This window comes from Parambassis ranga, chromosome 20 (genome assembly GCF_900634625.1).
Source record: "Parambassis ranga chromosome 20, fParRan2.1, whole genome shotgun sequence".
In the NCBI taxonomy this organism is placed as follows: domain Eukaryota; kingdom Metazoa; phylum Chordata; class Actinopteri; family Ambassidae; genus Parambassis; species Parambassis ranga.
This window is the reverse complement of record NC_041040.1, coordinates 18039087-18065127: the sequence shown is the minus strand read 5'-3', so window position 1 is coordinate 18065127 and position 26041 is coordinate 18039087. Positions and strand designations below refer to the sequence as shown.

General features: G+C 38.8%; 1 protein-coding gene across 1 annotated transcript in view; it reads right to left on the bottom strand.

Annotated features, from left to right (window-relative positions):
• The window catches only part of LOC114453052 (cadherin-12-like), a 79922-nt gene that overhangs the window by 29634 nt on the left and 24247 nt on the right, over window positions 1-26041 (bottom strand). The window contains exons 2-6 of the mRNA XM_028432692.1: window positions 23320-23735; window positions 9399-9693; window positions 6338-6457; window positions 3660-3827; window positions 1460-1647 (exon numbers count right to left, since the gene is read on the bottom strand). Of these exons, the coding sequence (XP_028288493.1) occupies window positions 1460-1647; window positions 3660-3827; window positions 6338-6457; window positions 9399-9693; window positions 23320-23565 (1017 nt within the window). The 5' untranslated portion in view covers window positions 23566-23735. The remainder of the gene's footprint in view (window positions 1-1459; window positions 1648-3659; window positions 3828-6337; window positions 6458-9398; window positions 9694-23319; window positions 23736-26041) is intronic.

Here is a 26041-nt window from a genome sequence, read left to right as displayed (position 1 = left end):
AAGAAACACTAGAGTTCAAATGCTAGAACACAGCACTTTATAGAAGTGTCCTGAGCGACTGTGCTATTCTCTACATCACAGCCCCCTAAAACATGTCTCTGTATGTAGACTGGCATATAAAAACATGTTTCTATTGGCCAGCTTTCCAGTTTATTATAACACTTAAGCATCATCAGCAGCAACATTTTCACTGCACTAATACCAACTGCCACTCTCAATTTCTTTTCTCCAAAAGAATTTTTGCTTTTATTATCTAATTAATTCCATTCCTTCCCCATGTCTTTATCCCAATTGATGGTAGCTTCCACTGAATTCCTATTTATTTTTCTCTAAGCCTTGAGTAGAGAGCAGTCTTTTTTGCATGTAGTAGCTAGCTATTATTGATACTTAGGCCATTATACATGACATGAGAACCAATATATAAATACAAGGTCCATATCAAATTTCTGGAAAAGTGGGCAGGTAGATACTTTATTCAAAATCCGAATTTGAAAGTTGACCTATGCTGAATGTACCATAACTTTTTGTAAACTGGATACTGTGATTTCTTGACAAGAAGTAGAATAAGAAGTACAGATGAAGAAGGATCAACCTATACACAACATTAGTGATAAAAGTAGATGGAGCAGCAAACCTGCTACAGATTAATGTATTTTATATTTGAGGGCCAGAATAGAAAAATGGAAGTAACCATGAACTGTATGCAAAGGTGAACCGCCTCTGCCTATTGTACAAAAGTGAGACCAGAATATATCACCTTAGAGTGCTCCTATCATAGAAAAAGAAGTCATCGTGGAACCAGAGTCTGTGTAGTTAAAGGTCGAGAGGTGAAGCTGCATTGGTGCTTTAACAAGGTATTTAAATCATGTCATGGCTGACACTCTGCAAAAGTGAAGCCACAACATCACAGTTGCCCCTTTGTGGCTGGCTAAATACATTTTACCCAGAGATGGTTTATGGCTTGTAAGCTAGTGCTTATCTGTTTCCAAATGCTATTTTTTATATGTTTGTATATAATCAGTTATTGAACGGTGAACAGGGAATGATGATGAGGCGGCTTCACCTTTAGACCTTTGAAAACTAGTTCCAAGATGGCTTCTTATTTCCAACAGGACAGTAGCCATTAGCAAGATATTTTGAGCAGTCCATGATTTGACCTTAATGAACTATACTGCAGCCAGCCACCAGAGGGCAATCAAGATGCTTTGGTTTCACTTTTAGGGAGGTGCCATGTCATCCATCTTTATACACAGTCTACATAGGATTTTAGAACATTGCTAAGTATAATAAAATGTATCAAGTTGAAATGTGAGATATTTATAAATTACAAGTGTTCATTTAATACAGTCCCTGCATTTCAATCATTACAAACAATCATGAGGATCTAACCAACCATCCAGGCCCAAATCCAATCATATAGAGAATGAATGAATAAAACAACCAAGGGAAAACTCCTTACCTGTTTAAGGATGATGATCCCCTCTTGGTTGTGTTCGTTGGTGGTAATATCGAACATAGCACCTCCATCTCCTGGTACAATAGTGTACTCCACTTCAGCATTTTTTCCAATGTCCAAATCGTGGGCTTTGATTCTCCCGACAGCAGAGCCCACCGCAGAGGATTCGGGAACTCTTAGATGAAAGAAACCTGTCAACAAACAACATCAGGACCAGACTCAGGCTCCTTTTTTTAATCATCGCTTGACATCAGATGGAACCAGACATCTCCTGTCCTTCGTGTATTCTTTGAGTGCACCCACAGGCGACGAAAGCAGCCGATATTCTCCCTGTCTGAAGTCAGGCCTGTAGCTATAGGCATGATATTATTCATTTTTTGACGTTGTTGGACATCAAGGCTCCCTGTAATTGGCTGCCTCAACCTGTGAAACCGACAAACACAGGAGTCTCAATCCTTTTGATACTTCTAACAGCAGAAATCACTGCCGAGGACTTGGAGGAAGAAATCTACAAACACACAAACAAACATCTGATTGACTGATTACCACTTATACCTGACAGCGGATGGAAATAAATCTTCTCTGCTGTTTCCCTCCCCGCTCACAGAGCTGACATTCTGTTTGAACTCTTCTTGTGCAGGAGTAATGAGAACTTTACTGTTGAATTATCTGATGTTTGCACCTGGTGACATCAAGAGGCAATTTAGTAGCATCGCAAAAGAATTCTAAGGACTTAAACAGTTTTTTAGGGTAATTACGTCTGTGACTCCCTCCTCACTTTAAGGAAATGTCAGGAAATCGATGTGACATTCATTTTGTAGCTGGCGCTATTTAATAAAGGCTACACAGTGTTTATTTTTGGGCTATTCATTATGACTGAATGGGTAAAATTCTGTTTGGCACTCCAGCCTGACCGTCGGACCTCCCCCTTTACTGTTTTGATCCATCATCTGTTTAATGGAGAAAATTCTTCACATAGTTCCGAAGACTACTTTTGAATTTGAGTGCTATAATTTAAATAAATAATCAAGAACTTTTGAAGGACCATGCAAAGCCTTTTTTTAGGTTCATGTCCTTTCAAGGATGGGACAAAAACTTTTCTCTTTGCAGTGCCAAAACTTTCAGGTTATTAGAGGCTAACAGCTGTTCCCTTTATACAGCAGGGTTAACTGGCTTAATCCCAGCCAGATGCAGGACCTATATACACTGCTATTGACATCTGCGGGATTTACATCAGAGGATTGATAGCTCACAATTATAATCTATAATAACGGCAGAAGAAAACACAGATATGAGGTGGATTCATGCAGAAATATAATAACGTTTTTTTTTTTCTTCCACCACTCATTTCTTTTAAGCTCTCTGTAGATGGAAAAGAGAAGAAGACAAAGAGAGGATTTGGGACAGGGCAGAGGAGCCGGCATACTTGCCCCCAAACCTCTGTGCTGTGACAGCATTATGGAAATATCATCTTTTTCCTCGCAGCCAAAGGAGCTTGACCGTCTCACTGCCTGTATTTACATTCAGAGGAGACCGCCTGGTGTCACCTAAAAAACCTGAGGAGACTGCACCAAATACAGAGCAGTATTTTTTTTTATTTGCTTTCCTGTCGTACACTAGCTGTTTTGGCATAGAATACAATTTAATATTTATGCTCCGTAAATGAGAGAAGCTTTCACAGATCAATGATTTTTTTTTTCAGCATTAGTGTTTCTCTCTCTCTCTCTCTGGCATGACCTGGTGAACAACACAGGCATTAATCTGCTTATATAAAATACTGACTTAAATACAGTGTTTAAATACACTGACTCAATCCTTGATGCGGCACCAACAACATGTTCAAATCTGATCTAAATATAGCAGGATGCCCCGATGAGTGGAATAACACCGAGCCCGGTGTATTTGCCAGGAGTTGTAGCCGTAGATGCAATCATACTTGATAAACAGGCCATTGCTTACGACAGCACGTAATGACAAATAATGAAAACCAATTACAAAGAGTAGATGTGATGAACACCCCCCTGCCCTGCAGTAATTGCAGAGTGTTTATTTCATTATCAGAAGAAATATGCAAACCGCATCAGGTCATCTGAATCATTATCATTCAACAACAACAAAAAATAATAAAATAAAATACAAAATAATAATAGGAAGTCATTGTTGTTAAGTATTTTATTTTATATTTTATAATCATTAAACTCACTTTTAGAGAACCTGGGTGGGTTATCGTTAACATCGCTGAGGGTGATGTTGATGGTGGTGGTTCCTGCCAGCCCCCCCAGCTGGCCTCCCATGTCCTTGGCCTGGATTAATACCTGGTACTGTTCCTTCACCTCTCTGTCCATATTGGGCAAGGCTGTCTTTATAACTCCTGGTGTGCACCATGATTGATGAAAAATACAAACAATAAAGAAGAAATAGAGGAAAGAAGGGGAGACAGTGATGGGCAAAAAGAGAAACACTGTTGAAAAATACAATTCACACAAATACATCTGATGCACAATTTTTCTTCAAAAATGCACAATTATATATTTCCATCAGAAAAGATCACACTCCTGTTAGAAGCTACACATGTGCCTTTGACCAGGGCTGAAATAGAGGTCATCTCACAAACTGGAAACACTTGACATTCAATAGGGAGCTCTGGTGAAGCCATATAATGATTCACTTGAGGATCAGAGACCCTGAGATCAGAGAGCGTTTGTACTGCAGATTAATAGCTAGGTCAGTAGGAGGTTGGCAGGCTAAAAAGAAGCAGGCAGCATAGGTTGGTCTTCACTTGCCTCTTCTCTTATATCATTTAACATGGCGAGGATGTCCCATTAAAATTCCCTAACATGTATGAACACTTTTTTTTCAGACAATGAGGAATGTCTCTCTGTGACTTGCATGGCGATTTGTTGTCCCTCTCCCCTTCGTCAACCTTTTTACCTCCCAGTGTTTATTCCCCTTGTTTATGTGCATTTGGAGATAGCTGCAGACCCAGCAGGGCAAACATTTGCTTTAACAGTTTGCTTTTTTTTTTCTTTTTTTTTTCTAGGCGTCAGTTTGAAATACAGTCACAGTGTGCGCTCTGCAAAGCTCTGGGATGAGCAGCATAATCATCAACAGATTCCACCGTATCTGGCTGTGTGATATGTATGAACCTATTTTCATACGCTTTGAACTGTCCCAGATAGTAAGCCAACAGCAGCCCACTACCAGCAAACACTGGCGGCCTGTAGGTATTTCAGATTTAGAGCAGTCATCTGCCACTCCACAATCATTTTTAGTGCTATTTTCCTCCCAGGACAACATCCACCTACTACAGGAAAGAGCATGGGTAAATAAGGGAGAATAGTAAATGTTGTTTCTGCAGAGTATTTGTGTTCAGTACAGCATTGGCTCCTTGAATCCATGCAGTACAGACTTTCACTTTATGTGTTGACCAGTCATTCTAATCCATTTGCAAAAAATAGTGATTACCCTTTTTATATATAAAACACACATGGCTTGTGTATGGATTACACTTTGCAGGAGCTTGAGCTTGCGACATCCTTTTTCAGGCGCCTGCCGCTGGATAACTGTTCATCTCAAAAGAGTAAGGGGTGTTTAAGCTTCCTTCTGCAGCACTTCCTGGCAACATGCGGTAACTGAGTGTCACGCAATACTAGGATGAACTGCATGGGGATCATGGAGTAGCAGGGGAGTGGATATGCTCTGCTGACTGCCATTAATTTACCACTCTACACTGGTTAGATGCCAACATTTGTTTTGTCTTTTTGGCCTATTCTATTATCCTAATATCCTTCAAAACTCAGTTACATTAAAGAAAAGACTATGTTTTCAATAGCCCTAGACAGACAACATGACACCTCCCCGAAAGACCAAAGTGAGTGGTGAGACCAAAACATCTGGATTCCCCTTTTGATGGCTGCAGTATAGGTCAGAAACCCCGCATCTTCCATGTCAGTTGATGGGACCCAACTAAAAACTAAGGCTACCTCCACACAGAAAAAAATCATTGTTTCTAATCAATGTGTGTGTCCACCATTGTCCACACATATCCACTGAACGTGCTGTAGTATAAATGCTTGGGTGCTGTAACGCTACCACAGGAACATGCCAAAAACAGAAAAGAATACATGGGACATGCGCATGTTGTTCTGGGACCTCTCGGAACGGTTTCAAAAATGTGCAAATTTGGGTTCCCAAAACTCTGGATACACCTGAGCTCATGTGGACAAGGCCTAAAATTACACTAATAAATGTTTTTCCCAGAGATGATTTGTAGCCACATTGTCCATCTTTATATACAGTTCATGGTAGCTAGACAGTTTCCTGTTAGTCTGGTATGCCCTTGCCTAAAATGGTAAACAATAGACTATGCAACCACACGTTGTCAAACCTTTCCTTTAGGAAGTTCACCAAGTCACCTTTAATATCGTCGGTCAAAAGAAAGTCATTGATTCTATTGTACAGCCACAGTGTTGAAACTTAATTTCCTGGTGCAGAACTATTGTTTATGTGACATTTACTGGAATTCTGATTGTTTCCACATCCTAATATGTGTTTATAAATGTTTAACATCAGTGTTACTTGATTTAAGTGCAGCGTTTGATACCCCTGACCCTTTTATTTCACACCTGTCAAATAAATAATTCAGAGTATCTACAAGAGAACACCTGTTGTGGCACACTGATTTGTGAAGCGCCCCCAGGGGTCAGTTCTTAGTCCTACTTTATTCCTCTGATATATTCGTTGATGAGAAGACAATCAAATCATCCCAATCAAGATTAATGAGCAACCTTATTTTTCTGCACCACAGACTTATATAAAAAGAAAAAAAGAAAGCAAAAACAACAAGGTTATTTTCTGACTCTTCAAAGATGAGCACATTACCTGTTTTGGGGTCAACAGAGAAGTACGGTTGGCCATGCAGGATGCTATATACGACTCTGGCACTGTTTCCATAGGTAGGGTCATCTGCATCCGTGGCTGTTACTTGCGTCACATACGTCCCTGCGGAAAAGAGTGGGAAGACATATTGACTTTGACCTAATCTTGCATCCCAGCGAGGCTTAAACCCAAACTCTTTGAAGTTCATCAGTTTACTAAACGATCTCACCTGACACTAATGGATGGTGAATCACAACTGAGAAAAGCTGCAGCTCATGCTGATCGTCATAGTCCCAGATAGATTGTGAGAGGGAGGAATAATGAGTTGGGGAGTCGTTCAATTTTCCCGTTGTATATTTTGATTTGCACATTTGTAGTGTTATAAAGTGGCTATTATTTAAAAAAATAAAAATAAAGCACTGGTTAAAAAAAAGAAGAAGAACCTCTTGTGTGGCCATTCATTAAACAATAGTATCATTAAGCAAACAAAGGGCCGTGGCAAGAATAGTATTAAGATGGCAGTCTTCCAACCTCCTGCAGAAACAGGGACAGAATAATTACTTGCTGGAGGTTTGGCTCATCCCCCTTTAACTAGCTGGCAGTAAAAACACCATTTCACTAACACAGTCCTTATTACATGCATTTAAATTTAACAGATTCAATCAAAAGTTCCCAGAAAAAAAAATGCTTTGACAGCATAACTATTTTTATAACGCTACACCAGAAGTCTTTCTTGGGCAGATGGCCATACTTTTTACTTGCAGACAGGTTGACATGGGTGCCATCACAGAGACAGACAGCTCTGTTCACATATGTCCATGTATCAATCCCCACATCTGCATAGCTGGGCAAAAATATAATTGAAGGATTTGTATGATCAGGAGACAGTGACCAGAGAGATGGCATTTACACTGCCATTTTGGTAAGCTCCTTGTTGCCCGTGAAGGACACAAGGCTGTATTGTTAAAAAAGCTTTTCAGTCTGAGCAGATGGTAACAATGGAATTAAAACGTTAGGTGACAGAGATTAGTGTTTCAAACCTTTAGAAGAAAGTGACACATGCCTGATTATGCTTTTAACACAGGTATACAGTAAATAAGATAATGCACTAAAGCCTTTTTCTGTTTTGATCCACGCAGAGGAAATCCACTGTTTAAATTTCAAAAGCCTGATGACACCTTTGTGTGGATGCCAAAAGTAGCAGCTTTATGCAATTACGCTTGGATACAATCTCTTTCTGTGATTTTAAAAGCAAGTGAGAAAAAACAGAGAAGGGATTGTTTCAAAGGTCATTGCTGTTTTGTAAAAAAAATGATTACCTACCTTTAATATTCTATACAACAAATTACTAAGAGGTGATGACATATTTTATAAGTGTGGATTTCTAATTATATTTACATTTTTATAAGCACACCTCTGAAACACTTTGAAACAGCTAATTGCTAACAAGGGATTATTGCCACGAGTGATTGGCCATAGATTCTGTGTATTTACCAATATGATTGCATTTTCATTATCCGTCTTTATTTTGCAAACAAGCGAACCCTCTTGTCGCTTTAAACACTGATGAATTGAGTTTGATAATTGCAATGGTCTCAGTATGAACAACCATCCATCCATCCATCCATTTCCATCCTGGACATGCTTTTATTCAGTACTAAAGGGTCACAGGGTTAGGTGGAGCGTATCCTAGCTGTCAATAGGCAAGAGGGCGGGATACATCCTGGACATATCACCAGTCTACTAGGGCTAGGGCTGACATAGACAGACAAACAAGCAATTATGGTCACATTCACAACTTCCGTATAGATATGCTTTGGGGTTTTTGTGTCCACTGGAGGTGGAAGGTCTAAGCTTTGATTAGGTCAAACATTCATAAAAGTTAATGTTTTATTATTATACTATTTTGTTGCTTACACAAATACTGTGCATTTAAATTGAGCCTCTAAAGGTAAAGAACTCTACATCCAATAAAATTACCGCCCATGTCTTTGAATTTAATTACTTAGCAAAATAAAGGTGTAGTTCACGCAACACTTAACACATTCGACTCATCCCATCACAACAAGCACTACCCAGCCTGTGAAAACAGTTGGAAGAAGTCTTCTACGTCTCCTGAGGGAGCTATCTAAAGTCTGAGAGAAACTAACCCTAATGATGTCATCTGGGATATACAGACCTTGCACTTATAGCAGAGATACAGTGTAACAAACCGGGGGTGTATTTGTAGTCATTTATCTCATTCACCAATGAAAACCGCTATCCTGCTGCTTTATGTGGGAGTTTTTGAGGGCACGACGTCTACTTGGAAATCATTATATCACCAGCTCACTGCTCTGACTCTGGCCGTTTTTTTTTGTTTTGGTTCTAACAAGTTCAACATATGTATTAGTGACATACTAAATGAATGTTTTACTACTTAAAATGTCAAAGATAATGGCAGATAACCATTGAAAATGGAAATTCACTCACAGATATGTATTAATCAACATTAAAACTAATTAGTTATCTGTCAGTCATGCGCTCAGTTGATTAACTGTGGGTGATGTGTTTACTTGGTTTCTAATATCTGCTGCTATGGCTATATGAGATGTTTTTTTAAAGATAAAGCATCTTTTTGTATTCTGCGATGAACAGTTACAGTGTAGCTTGTGATTTAGGTCTTCACCTGGGCTGTATGCTGTGTTGTTCCTGCTTTCTACCTGTCCTCTAGAGACTGCTGATTGTGGGGTTTTGAGGGCTTCATTACAATTCACATCGAGAGAAGCCATTCTCCCCGTGAATTACCTTGATCTGTTCTCCCTGGGGGGGTGTAAAGACAAAGCTGTGAAATATAACTCAGGGCACACCGAGAATAAACGGTTCTCTATAATGTCAGAGTCTGTTGTTATGGGGAGCAGCTTTACCCCTCTGGTTCTACCCATGATGCTCCTGAAACCAAACTTTTTTTATGTTCAAAAGGAGAAGTTTCCACTCTTATAGAAAGAGACTCCAGTCCATTAAAGACAGTATTGACTTCTCTATCTTTAGTGACTAGAAGTGGTAGAAGAGTACTGTCTCTTACCTACTGGTGACATCTCAGGAACACTGGCTGTGTACGGTCCCTCTAGGAACTTTGGCTCATTGTCATTGATGTCTTGGACCTTGATTACGAATTCTGATTCAGGCTCCAGGGGCCTATTGGTGTTGATGTCAACAGCCTGGGCGCGCAGGGTGTAGTAAGGCTTCTCCTCCCTGTCAAGACTCCTTAAGGCATGGATGTCCCCCGTTGTTTGGTCAATTGTGAAAATGGAGCCAGCCCCATCCCCCGAGAGAGTGTACTTCACCGCACTGTCCCCCTTATCGAGGTCAGTGTGCAGCTGCAAGACAAAAGAGAGAGAGAGAGAGAGAGGGGAAAAAAAAGACAGGTTGAGTGCAAACATTGGCACAGATAATGATTCATTGAAAGCACTGGGGAAGAGCTGTCAAGGAAGACTATTTCGCAAAGACACTCAAGGAAACTGACTGCGCATCAAAGAGCAGATTCATCTCCCTGCAAAACACTAAGTCATGGGAAAAAAATAAAATGATTGTGCTTTCAGAACATTTCACCGATTAATGAGGCTAAATCTCTCATAAATAATGTATCCTCTCTGTGCAATTATGCTGCAGTGATAACTCTTCAACATCGCGGACCCATTTCTATCCATGCATGACTCAAAAAGATCTTCTCCTGTGCAAGACTGTAAAAATCAGTCTGGCACTGTAAACACTTGTTTTCCACAAAAAGAAAAAGAAAAAGATTTTTATTTTTTTTTTTCAATATCTTTACCTGACAGCGACCGAAGGACTCAGTTGTAAGGTATCAGAACTGCAGCCGAAGAACATCTCTGGTTAATATAGATCCAGAGCTGTGGCAGCGCTCTTTGTACAAGACAAACAAATTCTGTGCTGCCGGTGGAAGGCCTATTGACATAGATATGTTTACCTTGCAGCAGAGAACCCGTCGCACAATTCAAAGCTTTTTAAATATTTAAAAGGCACCTAATGCAATCTAATCATCATCATACATATATGGATTTTTTTTTGATGGCATGGGATTTCCACCAGCGCTGCTGAACAGCACCAGCACGGTTATTCCAGGAGACAAGAAGAGATATTTTAAGCACTGAAGCAGAGGCTTTACACTAAAAAGCAAGCTGACACCATGGTACCTACCGGCTTGGGGCAACATAGATTCATTTTTCAACTGTCACCAAACAAAGTTCCTTTAACTTATGCTGAGTTACCTATAATTCCACAGGTTATGATGGGGACCGTTTTGTATCAGTGCTTTGACTGAAACTTTGGGTTGCTTCTCACAGACTCACACACTGCTTCCCACTGTAAAATATGAAAGCTATCATTTGCACATTTTCCACCGAGCTTTGACAAGAACTCCAATATCCTCTATGGGTTCGGTTCCAAACACACACACACACAAACACACAGGGAGTACTTGGTAATTCAGTGAAAACTGTCAAGTTCACACAAGCATAGCATGGCATTATAATGTTGTCACCCATGGTGCATTATTCATTGCTATTCAAATGAATGTGAATTATTTTTAGTACACGACCCTGGTTGGGACAACTAGACCCCAAATTATTTGCTGGAATGAGCAGAAAATCTGAAATGTAGATTATTTACTGTCTGAATGAATAATGTAAACAAGGCAATGTGTCCCTGTGCAACACAAAATGAGACAATAGTGGAGAGATTGTCCAAGCCCAGCTCTTTAAAAAGCAATTTAATTGTCAGCCAATTATGCAGATAAACATTTTGTTTACTTTGTAGATTATGTTCAAAAAACGCAGACAAACAACACATAGGCTATTTTAATCTGTGTCATCTACAGTTTGCTAATGAGTTGTGATGTTTTTAACTCGAACCCATGATTGACAAAGAAATTATCTACAAGAAAAAAAGAGTTTATTCCAGGACTGTTTACCTCAGCCAACGAGTCTAATGCATGTGACGTGCAGTATTTTTTACATGCATGACCTATACTGTCCTATATGTAAATATGTTGTGATGAATATGTGCATTTATGTAGCATTTCCTGACATGATGAGTTTAAAGGCATTTGTGAAATGAAGTGAAGAAAATATGCCCGCTGCACATAGAGGAACAGTTTGACTGTCAGCCTTGAGCCAGAAAGTTGAAACTGGTCAATCAAAGAGGGTGATGACATAACACTGAATGTACAGGAAATCAAATCAAAATAAATAAATAAAACAAAAATAAAAATACATTTAAAACATGATAGTGAGTCAAAAAGGTCGACTTAGCAACCTACAAGTTCATCTACCCTGCCATGCTCGAGTTGTTTCATTTATCCCAGAGGTCGTCTAATTTATTTAATTTATGATAATTAATTAGGGCTTATGTTTTTTTAATGTGTCCTGAATTAAAATAATAATAATAATAAAAAAATGCTCTGGGCCAGTTTTTTCTTATTTAGTTACAGCCAGTTACACAGTGCACTACTTTAATTGTATATAAAATCAAAGCTGAGTTCAAATCATTGAAATACTAACTTTGACAGTGGGAACGCACCTGCGCAATGGCGTCACAGCTAAACCGGAAGTTATTGTTTCTCCAATTTGGGCTTCTCCTTGTGACTGCGTGGGGAAGGCAAGGAGCACATTTCATACTTCTTATTTAACTTGTAAACGATAATATTAGTGAAAAGGTAAAATAAACATATACGTAACAGCTGTGTGTATTTGGAGACTGCGGAGCAGCGTTTACTAATAGACATGCGACATGGGTGTGTGTGTGTGTGTGGACTGGGTGTTAATTCATAAGAATTCATTGACTCTCCAAAATCAATAAATTATTTTCACCCAGTTAAAATGAATGATTCCAGCTCAGTTCGAATTAATTTAGAAACTCAGGAAAACCAGCTGCAAAAACAGCTTTTTTTCTTGCTACTATAAATGAAAATAAGAGCAAGGATCTGGTGGTTAATAGGCTATTATTCATATTCAAATGTATTTTTATAGGACATATCCCGTTCTGTTCTGTGCAGGCTGTTGCTTTACTGTTTACTTACATACTGCATATTATGGTATTTACAGATTTGATCATTTGTCCTACTATCAGTTATTTTTAATATGGTATGTCATCTCACTAGTGGAGAAGCTAAGTGGAGCTGTAATAATGTGATATGATGATAGGTAAGAAATAAGCTTTTTCAGCCACTTGTCCTTTGACAAGTTTAAGTTGTAATATACATTTTGCTTGTCTACATTTGGAAGTTGTTGGACTTTTGCACGCAGAAAAAAGAATAACTAAACAGAGCCTAACCTAAAAGTGAGAGCACAGTTTATTTAAACGAGCACACGCTCTGTTGATACCAAATAACAGCTGTTTTCTGTTGTCTGTTCAGTAGTTAAGGTGTGCCACATAAAGTGGATGTAAAGTTCCAGCATACGGCTGTCAAGCTGCCTGTACTAAAAGCATATGGCTCCTTTAAATAAGCAAAATCTAAAGTTTGAATTTCTCTGAGAAATTTGGTTGACAAAAGTGAACAGAACTTTTATAGCAGCTGTACTTTATGAGTGACAAAAGCGATTTTACAGCTTATTGTACTGTTCCTTCTGGTAAATGAAGGAGTGCCAGGATCGTGACTTCTTTTATACATAAACATCTGCTAATTATATTATGACTTGCAGCTTACAAGCTCAAAATAGATCTGTTTCATCGCCGCCTGAAAAAGTCAGAAACGTACTAAATTAACTTTTTTTAAATGTGTGCTTTGACTGTGAGAATCTTATGTGCCATTATACTAAAATATATCATATTATCATATCATACACTACCAATAGTTTTTTTCCCAGCTTCTGAAACACCTGTGTCTGACTCTGTAGTTTCTGTCCTCCATACCACAGATTACTACAGAGTGTTTGGTCCGGCAATGAAATGCAAATGCATTTCTTTATTGTTTCAGTCACCCGTGAGACACATCACTTGCCCGACCATAGAGTTTACTGGTCCCAGTTAAGTGTGCAACCGTTAATGTTGAGGCCTGAAGGGAATTGGCTATTATAGACACCGATGCATTTAATTTGGCTCTAGTGTAATGCATCACCATTTTTATTCCCAACTGAAACCTACATAGTTCTGTTCTTTTTGCTTCTTGCGTTGAATCCATTTTGCCATTTCCTTGGCTGGCATGCATGGCAGAGTGTATGTGTGGTTACTTTAGCAAAACCTGCAGAGGTGGTTGTTGGCAGTGCTTGCTTGCTTGCTTACTTTTTCTATCTGCTTTTGTTAGACACAGTCTCCTGTAAAATCAACTGGGCACACAGCCCCGTCTCTAATTGGAAAGCACTTATTTGAGCTGTAATGATCAATAGTTATCTGTCATTGTTTGATCGTATAAAATAGTGTGTCTGGCTTGCCTGTAGCTCAGACTGCAGAATAATACCATTTAGCACAAAACCTCAAGGACTAACTTGATGCCTATGGGTTAAATCTATCTGTTGATCTCTCCCTTGATGCCTATGAGTGCTATGCTTATGGTTTTTTAACTTACGTAACGTAAAATATACTGTGTTAAATAAATATAAACAATGCTACTTGTTGAGCAAAATGTAAGGACAGTCAGATGTTTTGTTTTTTTAGAGAGTTGTGTTGCCTTCAGGTGTTCCCCAGAAACTTTAGCTTCCAGGTTTGCTATGCTTTTAATAAAACATTGTGTTTTCTAGTACCTGGGGTTCTAGTTAGATAATGGTGTAAGATTTATTATTTATTTATTAACCATCTTGTATTCTTTTGTGTAATTCTACAATCAATTCGCTTTGTCTGCAACATCAGATGTAGTTAAACTGTCTGAGTTTAGTGTTGCAAGCTTTTCAAACAGATAGATTACTATTGAGCAGCATGTTTTTGTATAACATACCACAGAGGTCCTTGACTGTTGCAATGATGTAGTCAATAGGAATCCACATTCTGTTGCTAGTTAAACTTAGCCAAGCAAAACACATTGCTGACAGGAAACATACAGGGGGCGCACACAAGAACACAACACCTTTGTCCAGTCTTACGCAATCCAAAACAAATTGCCTGCAACAAACTCTGCTGTGAAAATACCAAGATCAATTTTTGTTATGAATTTTTGATGACACACAGTACAGTTTCTGATTGTTATTGCATTATATTACAAGATGTTCATCTTAACATGCCACTCATTCCCAATGGACAAAATAACGAGCACTTTATTATAAAGTCTGTACTTTGTGGAGCTGAGTCAACATCTTTTTTTGAAACAGTCTCAAAAAGTGAGCCTTGCAGCAGAATGTGTTGCAAAGCAGATGTTTTGGATTGCATTGTGACAGCTTCCATCACGTTAACTACACTGAACAAAAGCATTTAAACACATACAGAGAGAAAATCCAATGATTATTTTGTGCTCAGTAGCTCAAAAGGCCATCGCTGTTCACCTAATTATCAACAGGAAGTATTTTTATTGTCTTTATGAAGCTGGATTGGGCATTAGTCTACTCTGTGCTGACCCTTTCTGTGTACTGCCGAATACATTTGCTCCATCTATTTATGATTAATGGGGAATTTACATTTGATTGTCCTTTCACTGAACACCTCTTTAGTATATTAGCATGAAAAAGCATATTTTTCCCAACATTTGAGGCTTATTCAATACAAGCACCCAGGAGAGGTACCTGCACATTGATTCAGAACTGCACAATCAGAGACGAAAAAGAAATGCAAATATGAAGTGAACAGGCACATTGCCTCATTAATTATAAGTGAAATTGACTGATATTAATTAAAAATTCCATTACGCTAACAATAGTAATCAATTTCATAAAAAAAACATTCATTAAACAGAAGGCAGAAGAGGGCTTTGTTTAAACTACAAAACACCCATTGGACTACAGAAATGAAGCAGGGAGCACAGCCTTCTTAACAATATGTCAAAAGAGAATAACTCATTTTATTAAAGAGATAAATAAAGTCCTTTCTTGTAATAGTCTTTACAGTTTACACCAACTATACAGTCTGTGGTGCAGAATTTCAATGATGGCGTTGCCGATAACCTTAAGTAAATCAGCATGTGCTCAGTAACTGAATCAGAGCCGGCTCATAGCAACAGCGTGATGATATGCATCCATATTATGGCGAGTGTCCTTCCCCTCCATTTTCCATGATAAGCATAATTAGTAAGAAGGTCTGCTCTGGGTATCCGTTGACATGGCAGCTATAAAAAGAAACAGTTTGTGTGTGTGGATCTGAAATAAGATTCCTGTTACCATCCAAACTCACACCATCTGTTTGAGTCATTACGTTTGTGTTCACGTGCGCTCAGATCATTGCTCAGTGTTGACAGTTTTACAAGGTGTCAAGAAGAGCTGTAAAAACATTTTACATTTTAGATGCTCAACACTTTTGTCAAACAGATGCTTCCGAGATCATTTAGCAGCTTCTTGCTTAACCTCATTGTGCAACATGATACTTTTTTTGTACACAGAAGAGTAATTAGGGTTTAAAGTCCTAACCTATAAACTTCACACTGTTCAAACTGGCAAAGCTACTACACCTGCAATAGAAAAGGGGGAATGATCGCTCATTTTAGTGACTATGGAATAGCAACATACTTACATAGCACCTATACCTTTCTTGACTCAAAGGGAAGATGGTGTTCCCTGTTACTTTCAAGATTTGCAGCGCGTGGTAACTCATTGGCTATGCAGTAAACCCCCATATTGATTAATTTGAGTGATTTCAGAGGAGAATGTAACCAACCTCTATAGAAAATGCTGTAATTGGATTTCTGCAACTAGGATTATGTGGAGCTCCTCTCAGGAATGCATATCAAAGCTGCAACTCGTTGCTGATAGCGAGCCAACATTGTTCCTTGAATGGTCCAGCAGTGCTGCACCAGCGAGTGCCTTTCACAAATCTGTAAACATTCTGAAAAAGGGGAGAACAGGCTTTTTTTGCAGTTGTAATTTAATTTGTTTGTTGATATTTAAACAGTCAGTGTATAAAAAAGTCTGCCTATTGTGAATATAATACTTTGTAAATGCTTTTTAGATCCATATTGAATGTGTGGCACACACAGACTTAGAGCACGATTGGGACTGTGTGTATTAATAAAGAGTAAATCATTCAGTATGTATCAGCTCTCTGTATGCATCTTGTAACTTCTGCTTTCTTGAATTTATATTTATGCTTCTATTCATTATTAGGTATGAAACCACCCTTCATTCCAGCCACTATTCAACACTGTCCTACCAGCCGAGTAGTATGATGACATAGTGGCAGCATGTTGGCATGTTGGTATGCCTGTAGGTGGCTTCAAGTTCGCGTATTGTCAGGCCAGTGCCATGTCACACCACATCACGACTGCTGGCTTCACGGAAAGTTTTTGCGGGAGGCTGCTGTAGTGTGTGGTGAGCAGCTGATGGAAAGAAAACACTATGTCAAATACTGCAAGCTTATTATAGCTGATCGATATTGGCTTGCGAGCCATTTCTTTGCCGTTGACAGCTCAGAGCTCCCTATCTGGGTTGTGTCATGCCTCAGTCAGGTAATAGGGATGGAGGAGAAAAAAAATGCACACACACACACACTATACTGGTGGATGCACACCCACAGGAAACATATGTGGGACAGGGAGTGAGAAAGACTGACACACATGGGCTAGGGTCTTTGACAACAGAAATCAATGAGGTGCACCTCTAAAGCTGTTTAAATAAGAATTATTCAAAATATATTGTCAGCCCTTGTAACTGTGATTATTGATGCACCTGTTAGTCAGTCAACAAGCGTAGGGACTAATTAGCAGCTTTATTAAACATAACTAAAAGTTACCGAAAATATGAGTTTGTTGTCGTGTGAGATTATATTTCGCATAGCAAATAACAAGGCGTAAGACAGATTTCTGACATACCACATTAATGTACATGATTGCTATTGATTGTGGATACCAGGGTTAAGGCTTGATTCCCTTTTCTCATATCACACTTGATTAAACAATATAGGGATATTGATACAACTTACAGACTGCAATTTTCTGCCCAGAATCAAAACAATATTGCCCATCACTGTCAATGCACAAATGGAAAACGTTGACCACAGTGGTAAGTGATACTGATTGGGGCATTAACACACCATTTGGATATATGATCCGGGCAATTCAGCAGAAAAGTCCATTACCAATGAGGACAAAATACATGAAAAATATGACTTTGGCAGGACAGATGAATGGCATCATTAGCTTATATTTCAGCCATTCTTCTCAGAATTTCCTGCAACATTCATCATCAACATACATTACAATTGTAAATGCTTTCAACCTCTTAATATGTTCTAACGAGCAGCTGAATCATCCACACACTCGGTGCATAATTTGCAGGAGAGCAATCCTTCCAGATTACTCTGCATGTGACAGTAAATTACATAGGCAACAATTTTAAGATGAATTTAGGGACTGCTGCATTAGCATTTCATGCATAATTTGCATAATCTGCACATGAACACATTTTCTTCACCAGAAAAATAACAATTGTGTAACATGAGAATCCAGGATAATCTAATTTCTAGGTTGTGTATGTTCTGTTCCTCGGTGATTGTGGTGTCAGACAATCAGTCACTGTATTTGACATGCTGTATGGATTTCATGGATAAATCAGCAGCGTTATTATTGTTGGGCACATGGTGCAGGCTCTGCATGATGCCGCCTTTCTTAGCTGTAGGTCTCTGAATAGACACAGTGCATAGCTCATGGAAAAAAGCAATCAGGTTAGGAAGCCTGTGATTTTGGAGTCTGAGTTAATTAGCTACTGGCTTTGCCTTGCATCCCACCCCACTGAAGTATTTAACAGCAGTGGCTGTCATCATCCTCACGTGTAAACAGGTTTGCTGCTTTTAAATGTGTTCATCAGGGTTTTAGGTTTATAGCTAAATTCAACAACATGGAACACACCACCTCTACTAAGGCTTGTAAATTTCATGTGGTCAGCTGATGGAATTTCTTTTTGTCGGCCCTGGTATATAAGTCTTGTTGAAGAGCTTTTTATGTCCTTCTCATAGGTCCTCATTGAAAGATTAAATTGCACGCTCTATGTCAGTAATAAATCTCAGCCAGGTGTGGGGTGGGACTGTGGGCAAGAGCCATCAATAAAAAGAAGGATGGTCATCCCGTGTCAGGCAGGAAGCAAGGGGATAAACAAGTTGTAGCAGAAACAGGGATGCCCTTTCCAGCAAAAATGGCTTATTGACTTGTATGTAAATAAGTGACCTTTTTGTCTGCAAGTGTGAGAAGCAGGGCATTGGAGCATGCTGCTGCATGCTATTGAACGCTTTATGTGGCAATGGGGTATGTTTTTTTTTTTTGGATGCCCAAAGTGTCTAAATTGATTGTATTTCTTTTCAGCATTCACTGTATGCGCTGATATGAGTGAAATATTAGCTTTTTAAGCTGTAAAATTAATACAGTATCCATTGAGCAAATTTCACACATGCCCTTTTGATAGACAGAAAACATGTGCACAACTTATATAAAAAGAAAACATGGTGTTCCTGGTGTTTCCATGGCAGCAAAGCAAATGATGTGCAAAGGTGGTACTTTTTAGCTTCATGAAAACTAGAGGTCGATTTATCACCAGTCCAGTTCCTTATCATTAAGACTGCAAAGGGGATGGCATACAAATGCTATACAGTCTTTCTGAGCTCTTTTGCTTACAGTCCTATCACTGTATCTAATCCCCAATACATGTCTTTTCTGCTTTGAAATTGAACCCTTTATGTGCATTCACCAGGCACTCTGCATTCTGTTGTCCATACAAAATGGTAGCATCCAGTAGAAAATCCAAACACTTTGGTTAACATGCTTGAGAGAAACATTGGTTTTCATTAAATGATCATATTATTTAGTATTTCTGAAAGAAATTGACAGTTTTAGATCATTTAAATGGCATCTGATTTGTCACATTATTGTAGTTCTTGAGGGGAAAAAAATACATCAAATAGTATTTTATGAGTGCCATGATGTTAGAAAAAAAAACCATTCTGAAAAATAGCAGCTGAACTCAGTGGAGAGTTTATTGGAGAGTGAGAGGAAGCGGCTTGGTTTGATATACAGCCACACTATTAATGGCAGATTTTCTTTGCAGATAATCACTGCTCAGCACAGGAAAGGCCTCAGCGTTATCTAATTATGAGTGCACAGGGTTTGTGTGTAACCCCCTCAATCGCTAAAATGCAATAATGTTGTTGTCATCAGAAGGTTCTCAAGTTTCCTGACACAATGTTTTGAAGTAGGTGTGGGGAAAGGTGTGGTAAGGATTTCAGTACCAATACTTTTATTTGAACAGATTTATTGTAAGTATTCAACTTTATGATTAATCGGACCAGTGCTGAATGAATAGAAAACTAACGGTTAACTTTTTGTTGGTTTGTTGTTTGTAGAATCTGCTAGTGGTTCATACAGAAAACATCTAGCTAATACTTTGAGATGGAGTTTTCAGATCTTGTTCTACTGTAGCCAACTGCTTTATTGTAAATGCACTTTAAAGTTAAATATGTATGCTTAAATTAGTGCTAATGTTATGGTTAACTTAACTTAACAGCATTGAAGGAAAACTGTGAAAAATGAGATTTTCATACACAGTATGGAATGGTCCTGCAAAGATGTAACTTTGCACCAATGCCTGTAATGTGCTCTAAATATTTGTTTATATCTTTTTAAACTCTAGAGAAAGACATTCATTAAATTATAATCTGTTGTTAGTTTTCCCTGTTTATTGTTAGTGGCATTGAAGCCTGGGAGCTTCTCAAGAGTATTCTAAAGCCAAACCAGCCTTGCAATCAACAGGAACAATAGTTATAAAAATTTGATGTGGTTTGCAAACGTTTTAAAAAAATCTCCTTGGTAGAGACTACGAATAAAAATTGGAATTAATTCTTTCATTGTACTATTTGTATAGCAGATTTAATTAAGGTGCATCTTTCACAAGAGCCTTGGCGGCTCAAAGACTCTGGAGACATTGTTTTCATTGTATACGTATGCAGAAAAATGACAGGCACCACTTTTCCAAGCACTTCAGTTACCCTTCAGCAAGGGCCCAGAGCATTTACTTCCATATTAATGCTAGCAGTGGGAACTAGAAGTAGTGCTAAACACCATGCTGTAACTTGTCATGACCTTATTTGCACCTCAGGGAGCAAAGAGGATAATTAAGTAAGTGGTATAAGCGGTAGCTCCCAGTTGTAGTTGTAGCATTTCTAAAATTCTCCTCACGTTAAATGTCTGCTTCCTCACATGACAGCAAAGCTGGAGGGCAAGAACATATACTGTAAATTCAGATAAATATTTAAATATCAGTTAAGAAAGTAAATTGTTGTTGTTTTTCCCAAAGACAGTTTCACAGATTTTGTTTTTAATTATGGATGTGGAGATAAAAATGGTTTAAAACACTGAGTATGAATTAATTCTCTTCTGTTTATTTTGTAGTTATACCACCAGTACAAGTAGAAGTGCAGACATGGCATTTCTCTCTACTCATGTTGCAGAAGAAAGAAAATGGTGCTTAGCTTGCACTAATTAATCCAAAATAGACCAGCAAATAGAACAGCATGTGGAAGTCAATGTTTCCCCCTTGAATTTAGTTTTTTTGTTTTTTATTTATCTTTCCCATCACATTTCCCTGCACTACACTGAAGTTTACCTGTGTCCATGAGAAGAAAAGGTAAAACAGATGTATGTTTCCATGTAATACATCCAAGCTCCTGTGCAATGCTTAACACAAAAGATGGCATCAGGTAACTTAGAGGTCGATAAATGCCTTATCTTTGTATGTTAATATTAAATTCATTGTACAGAACCCAGAAAAAAGGTTTTGTTTCCGTGTTTAATCTTTGTTAGGTTTTAACCTTAAAACCATCTTAAATAGATTGAAGACTCTTGAGAAATGAAGTTTGCTTACATTACAGGTGCTTTAAAACTTTCTTCAGCAAAAGGGTTTGGAGGTGAAATAAATCAGTCCCAAGTAGCATGAGATTATTATGTTTGCGGTGTAGTGAGAGGTCTTTGATTGGTCTACATTGATATTATTTTAGTGGAGTAAAAGTCTCAAATGAGTACGTTATGACATTTTAATGAAAAAGAAAACACTAAGGCACAGAGACAACTAAATGTCATCTTGCTGCTTCCAAAAATGTACCTTCACTACAAACAGCCACTGGTGCATTCAACCAGAAGCTGCTAGTTAATAGGCAAACTAGTTGATCCATAACACCAATACTGACTGTACTCCAGCTTCAGCAGTGCCACGCTCGTATTCCTTCAGTGCTTGTCCTGTATTCTGTATATGTTTGTTACTGACAAAGTAATCTTGGTAGTATTGTCAATGATGTATTTAATGGCCAGTGCTAATAACTAGTGATTTGGATGCTGCAGTGGTGCATTTAACAAAACATTCCTGACTAAAACTGGACAACCGAAAAAATAATTTGACTTCTTTAGTTGACTTGTTTCTACTGTTATCTTATGCAAAAATTAATTAATTACTTAATTTCCCCACGGGGATTAATAAAGTTAATCTTAATCTTAATCTTGATCTTAAATGGTAACACTAACAGCACTATCAAACTACACGCGCCTCTCATGCATGCTTATAGTAATTGGTGCATTTAAATCGTCAGGAGATGGTAAAGTTTCCAGGCTGATGCTTTAAATGTAACTAAAATGTGCGTGCCTCAACTACTTCTCTGAAAATCCTGTTCTTTATGGGCTGCTGTCAGATAATTACTACTTCAATTGGCCCAGAAGGACACTGCTGTCAGTGAGGACAAAGCAGCAGTCTTTGAGCCTCCATAGCACCAATGCCCTGCAGGTCACTGAATGAAAATCATGTTTACACTCTACAGTGAATTTATTTTCACAATAAGGCACTGATTTATTATACAATATTCATTACAGACTCGCAGGCGCTGTCACTGTCCATTCATGCACCTTAAGAACAGTCAGTTATTTTGAAGCAGTGCAACAGCCCAGGATTAAGTGACTTAGGAGTGCAGCAGACAGCAGTTTCCCTCCCCCTGCTGTAGCCTCAGAGACTTCCACAAACAGCATGGCTTGTCAGGGCTGATTGCGGTGGCACTGGGGCAGATAAGTCAGTCTTACTATTATCCTATGTAAGCTAGGAGTGCCAAATTACAACTTTAGCCTTAAACCCCTACAGAGTTTGCTTACGAATGTCTTAAGCCACAGCAGTGAGTTAAAAAGAATTCCTACACTAAAAAGAAAGATGGTCTAGGTTTGAAGGAGGACAGAAAGAAATGACTAAGATCAGGTGCATATCAGTCTAGATTTAGTCCAGGTTATTAGATCTCTGCTGTCTTTTTATTGCTGTCAGCATCTTCCCTGACTCATAACTATGATGTTCTGACAGCTTTACAAGGACTGTAATTCAAATTTATTTCTACCATGCCATCGATTTTCTCACCACCTCAATGTCATGTGTGTCTGGCTTGTCTTACATAGAAATGCTGTGGCACAGCTCCATTAGCATACAGATTTTTCTCCCCATGCCTGAGACGGTTTTGTCTTTTAAAACACTAACAAACGGGGACAGTTTTACAACAAGAGCATTATTAGATTAAAGTGGTGAGGTTCCAGGGGCAAAAATGAAAGCAGGCAACTTTGACTGATTGCATTTAGGTGTATTTCATGTTTTATGTTTAAGGGGTCAGTCCTTCTGTTTTGATTGCAACATTGTTTATTAACTGTAAATTTATTAAAGATATTTACTAACAGAAACCAGAGTAGTTTCAAACTAACTCTACATGAATGTTATTTTCAGTTCCCTTTCCCCATTTTATCTCTCACACATGCCCTCCCACCATTTGCCACCAATTCAATTTCTCCCAAGCTCTTTACTATAAGATTTATGACTTCTGCTGCACCATAAATAACAGTGAAAAAGGCTTCTTACCTTGCCCACGTACTGCGGGTCTGACCCCATGTACTCCTCCAGCACAAAGAACTGGTTCCACACCCAGCCCCTTTTGACCCGCTGAGATCCAGTTGCCCCATTCCTCATCGGGCCCACCAAGCTCCTGACGTGTTCCCTCGCTGTCCTGCTCCGTCCCAGTGGCGGTAAAGGCGGACGTAAAGAAGAGACTGAACTCTCGTTGACAAGAATCCACAGGAACAGCAACAGGCAGTTCCTTGTTAGCATTGGCGATCTGTGAGGTTCAGGTCCCCAAATTAAAGTCCAGTGACAAGAACTGAGCCACAATGAAAGGATTTCCTGATTGGGTGTATGGGAATTGGAGAGGTGTGGTGAACCCAAAAAGCAGTTCTCCTGGTCTGTCAGGATCCCACTCAGAGATTTGGAATGCTCATCACCTGAAGGGGGGAAAAAAGGAAATACATAGTTAAAAAAAGGTTGTTTGTTCTGTATTTCTGTCACATATAATAACAAAGCAGTTACAATATCATTTAGATTAGAAGCAATTCGCTAGTGGCCCAAGTATACAGTAGTTATGAGGTGTTAATGGCTTCTTTTTCATAAATACTAATGACTTGGTGACACTTTGTGGCCTACATTCTTTTCCCCTTTTCCCGCACCGCCTACCTGCTTTAGTTTTTAACTGCTCAATGATAAATGAAAGTACTTTAACTCTCAAGCAGAAAAATAAGTGCTGTAATTATTTGTCTGGTGATAAATTACCTCTTCACTAGACAGTCCTCATAGATGCATGCCCTAATTAGTTAGATTAAATGTCTTTGTAGTGAAAACTGTGGTTTTATTTTTGCTGTCAATTATGGCACACCGCATACTGTGCCACCAGACCTGTCACTGTTACTGCGCTGCCTTGATTGCCCATACAGGTTGAAAGTCATGTATTATTTAATGACACTTTAATGAGAGGGTGCTGATGAGCTTCACAGTTTGCTTGTCTTGGTACTTTTGATCAAGCCAATCTCAGAAACCTGCTTGAGATGGAGATGAACCCTTTTCAAACAAATTTGTCAGAAATATCCAGTTTTTACATCAGTCGCAGGCAACCATCTGAAGATAAAGCATGATGCATTGGCATTTGATACATCAAATTGACATGTGTACTGTATGAAATGTCAGTGCAAAGCAGCACGCACGCAGTGATTTCTTTAAGATACGTTCCTTTCTTTAGACATCACTCTGCTGAGGAGCACAATTTGACAACCAGCGGCCACAGGAGATTGAGCCTATTGCTGTAGCATGTCATTTGACATACAAGTATTCTATGGAAGTGGCACCTCACACAGAAGATAACCAATATATAATCCCACTCGCAGACATATAATTGAAATTGTCATATAGTTTTATTTCCAGTATGGTTTGTGTTCACAAATAATTCAGTAGCAATACAAATGAGGTTCCTCATGCATAGCCAGGATGCAGCATGTTACATTACTGTCATGTCACACCACTGAGGCTGCTTTTATATGAATGCGTAAAGCGCTGATGTATTCAGGAGAATTAAGTACTTTGAAAGGATATTTTATACAAGTTTACAATTTAAGTCATAGTCAAGTAATAAACTTGGGTTGTATAAAACCAATTTTGAATCCACATGTTATATAGGTTGTTTTTTTACTGATGCCAGATGTGTTATGTAGCTAACTAGGACTAAGATGTGACTGTAATTGAACAATCAGTCATAGCAAAGACTACTGCAGAATGGAGAATGAAATATTGCAGAACCAACCTAATTTGTAAAACCTTGTTCATTACTGAGCAAACGACTATAACACTGTTGCTGTTCACACCTTGTTTACAAACTTGACTACCTTATCAACACTCAAGCATTCAGCCCTGGCCTTGTTACAAGACACTTAATTGCCCTGAAAACAAGAGAAGGGGAACCACAAATGGTTGGAATGAAGAATGGAGCTAATGGTTTCCACACCTGGTTTATTGTTCCTCTCTTCCTCCTAATGCACTTATAAGCTGTACAGTAATGGAAGACAGCGTGCCTCTAATTTCATAACTGGAGCCCTCATTGACATCATTGTCTTTGATTAATTATACAGACTTGGAACATCGACTTCAGAGGAAGATTACTTCACCAAGGTTATGCTGTGCACCCAGATCCATTTATTCTCTCTGTCACCACAGTATCTTAAAAGTCAAAACTGATCTGCAAAGTTCCTCGTGCAAAATTGGCAGGAACTGCCTTGACACGGGTCAGACATGCCTCTCCCACAGGTCACTCCTCATTTAGCATCGACATAATGGAAAATGACTGTTCCCATAATTCCTGCAAAATCACGCCTCTGCCACTGTACGGTCCTGGGAGGGTTTGATGCATATTTTATGAGATAAGTTCATTAGCATATGTCGGGCTTCGGTTGTGAGCCCTGACCCGTGTGTCTACTTCAGATAACACAATGCAGTAGGCTGACAGTGTTCTCACACATCACCTTCAATAATCAAAGAGCATATGGCTAGCCGATCTGCTGGTGCAGATTACCACCCACAAGAAACTCCCACAGAAAGTTATTAGTCGTCAAGGCTGCCATAAACATGACAAACAAATAAGTAGGTATTGACTTCTGGAAAGAAGGGGAGAAATGAGTCATCTGGACCAACGTGTTGTTTTGCATACTCTCATTTCCTGATAGAAAAGTGGTCAGGGAGAACTGTTATTCTTTCTCCTTTTATTAGC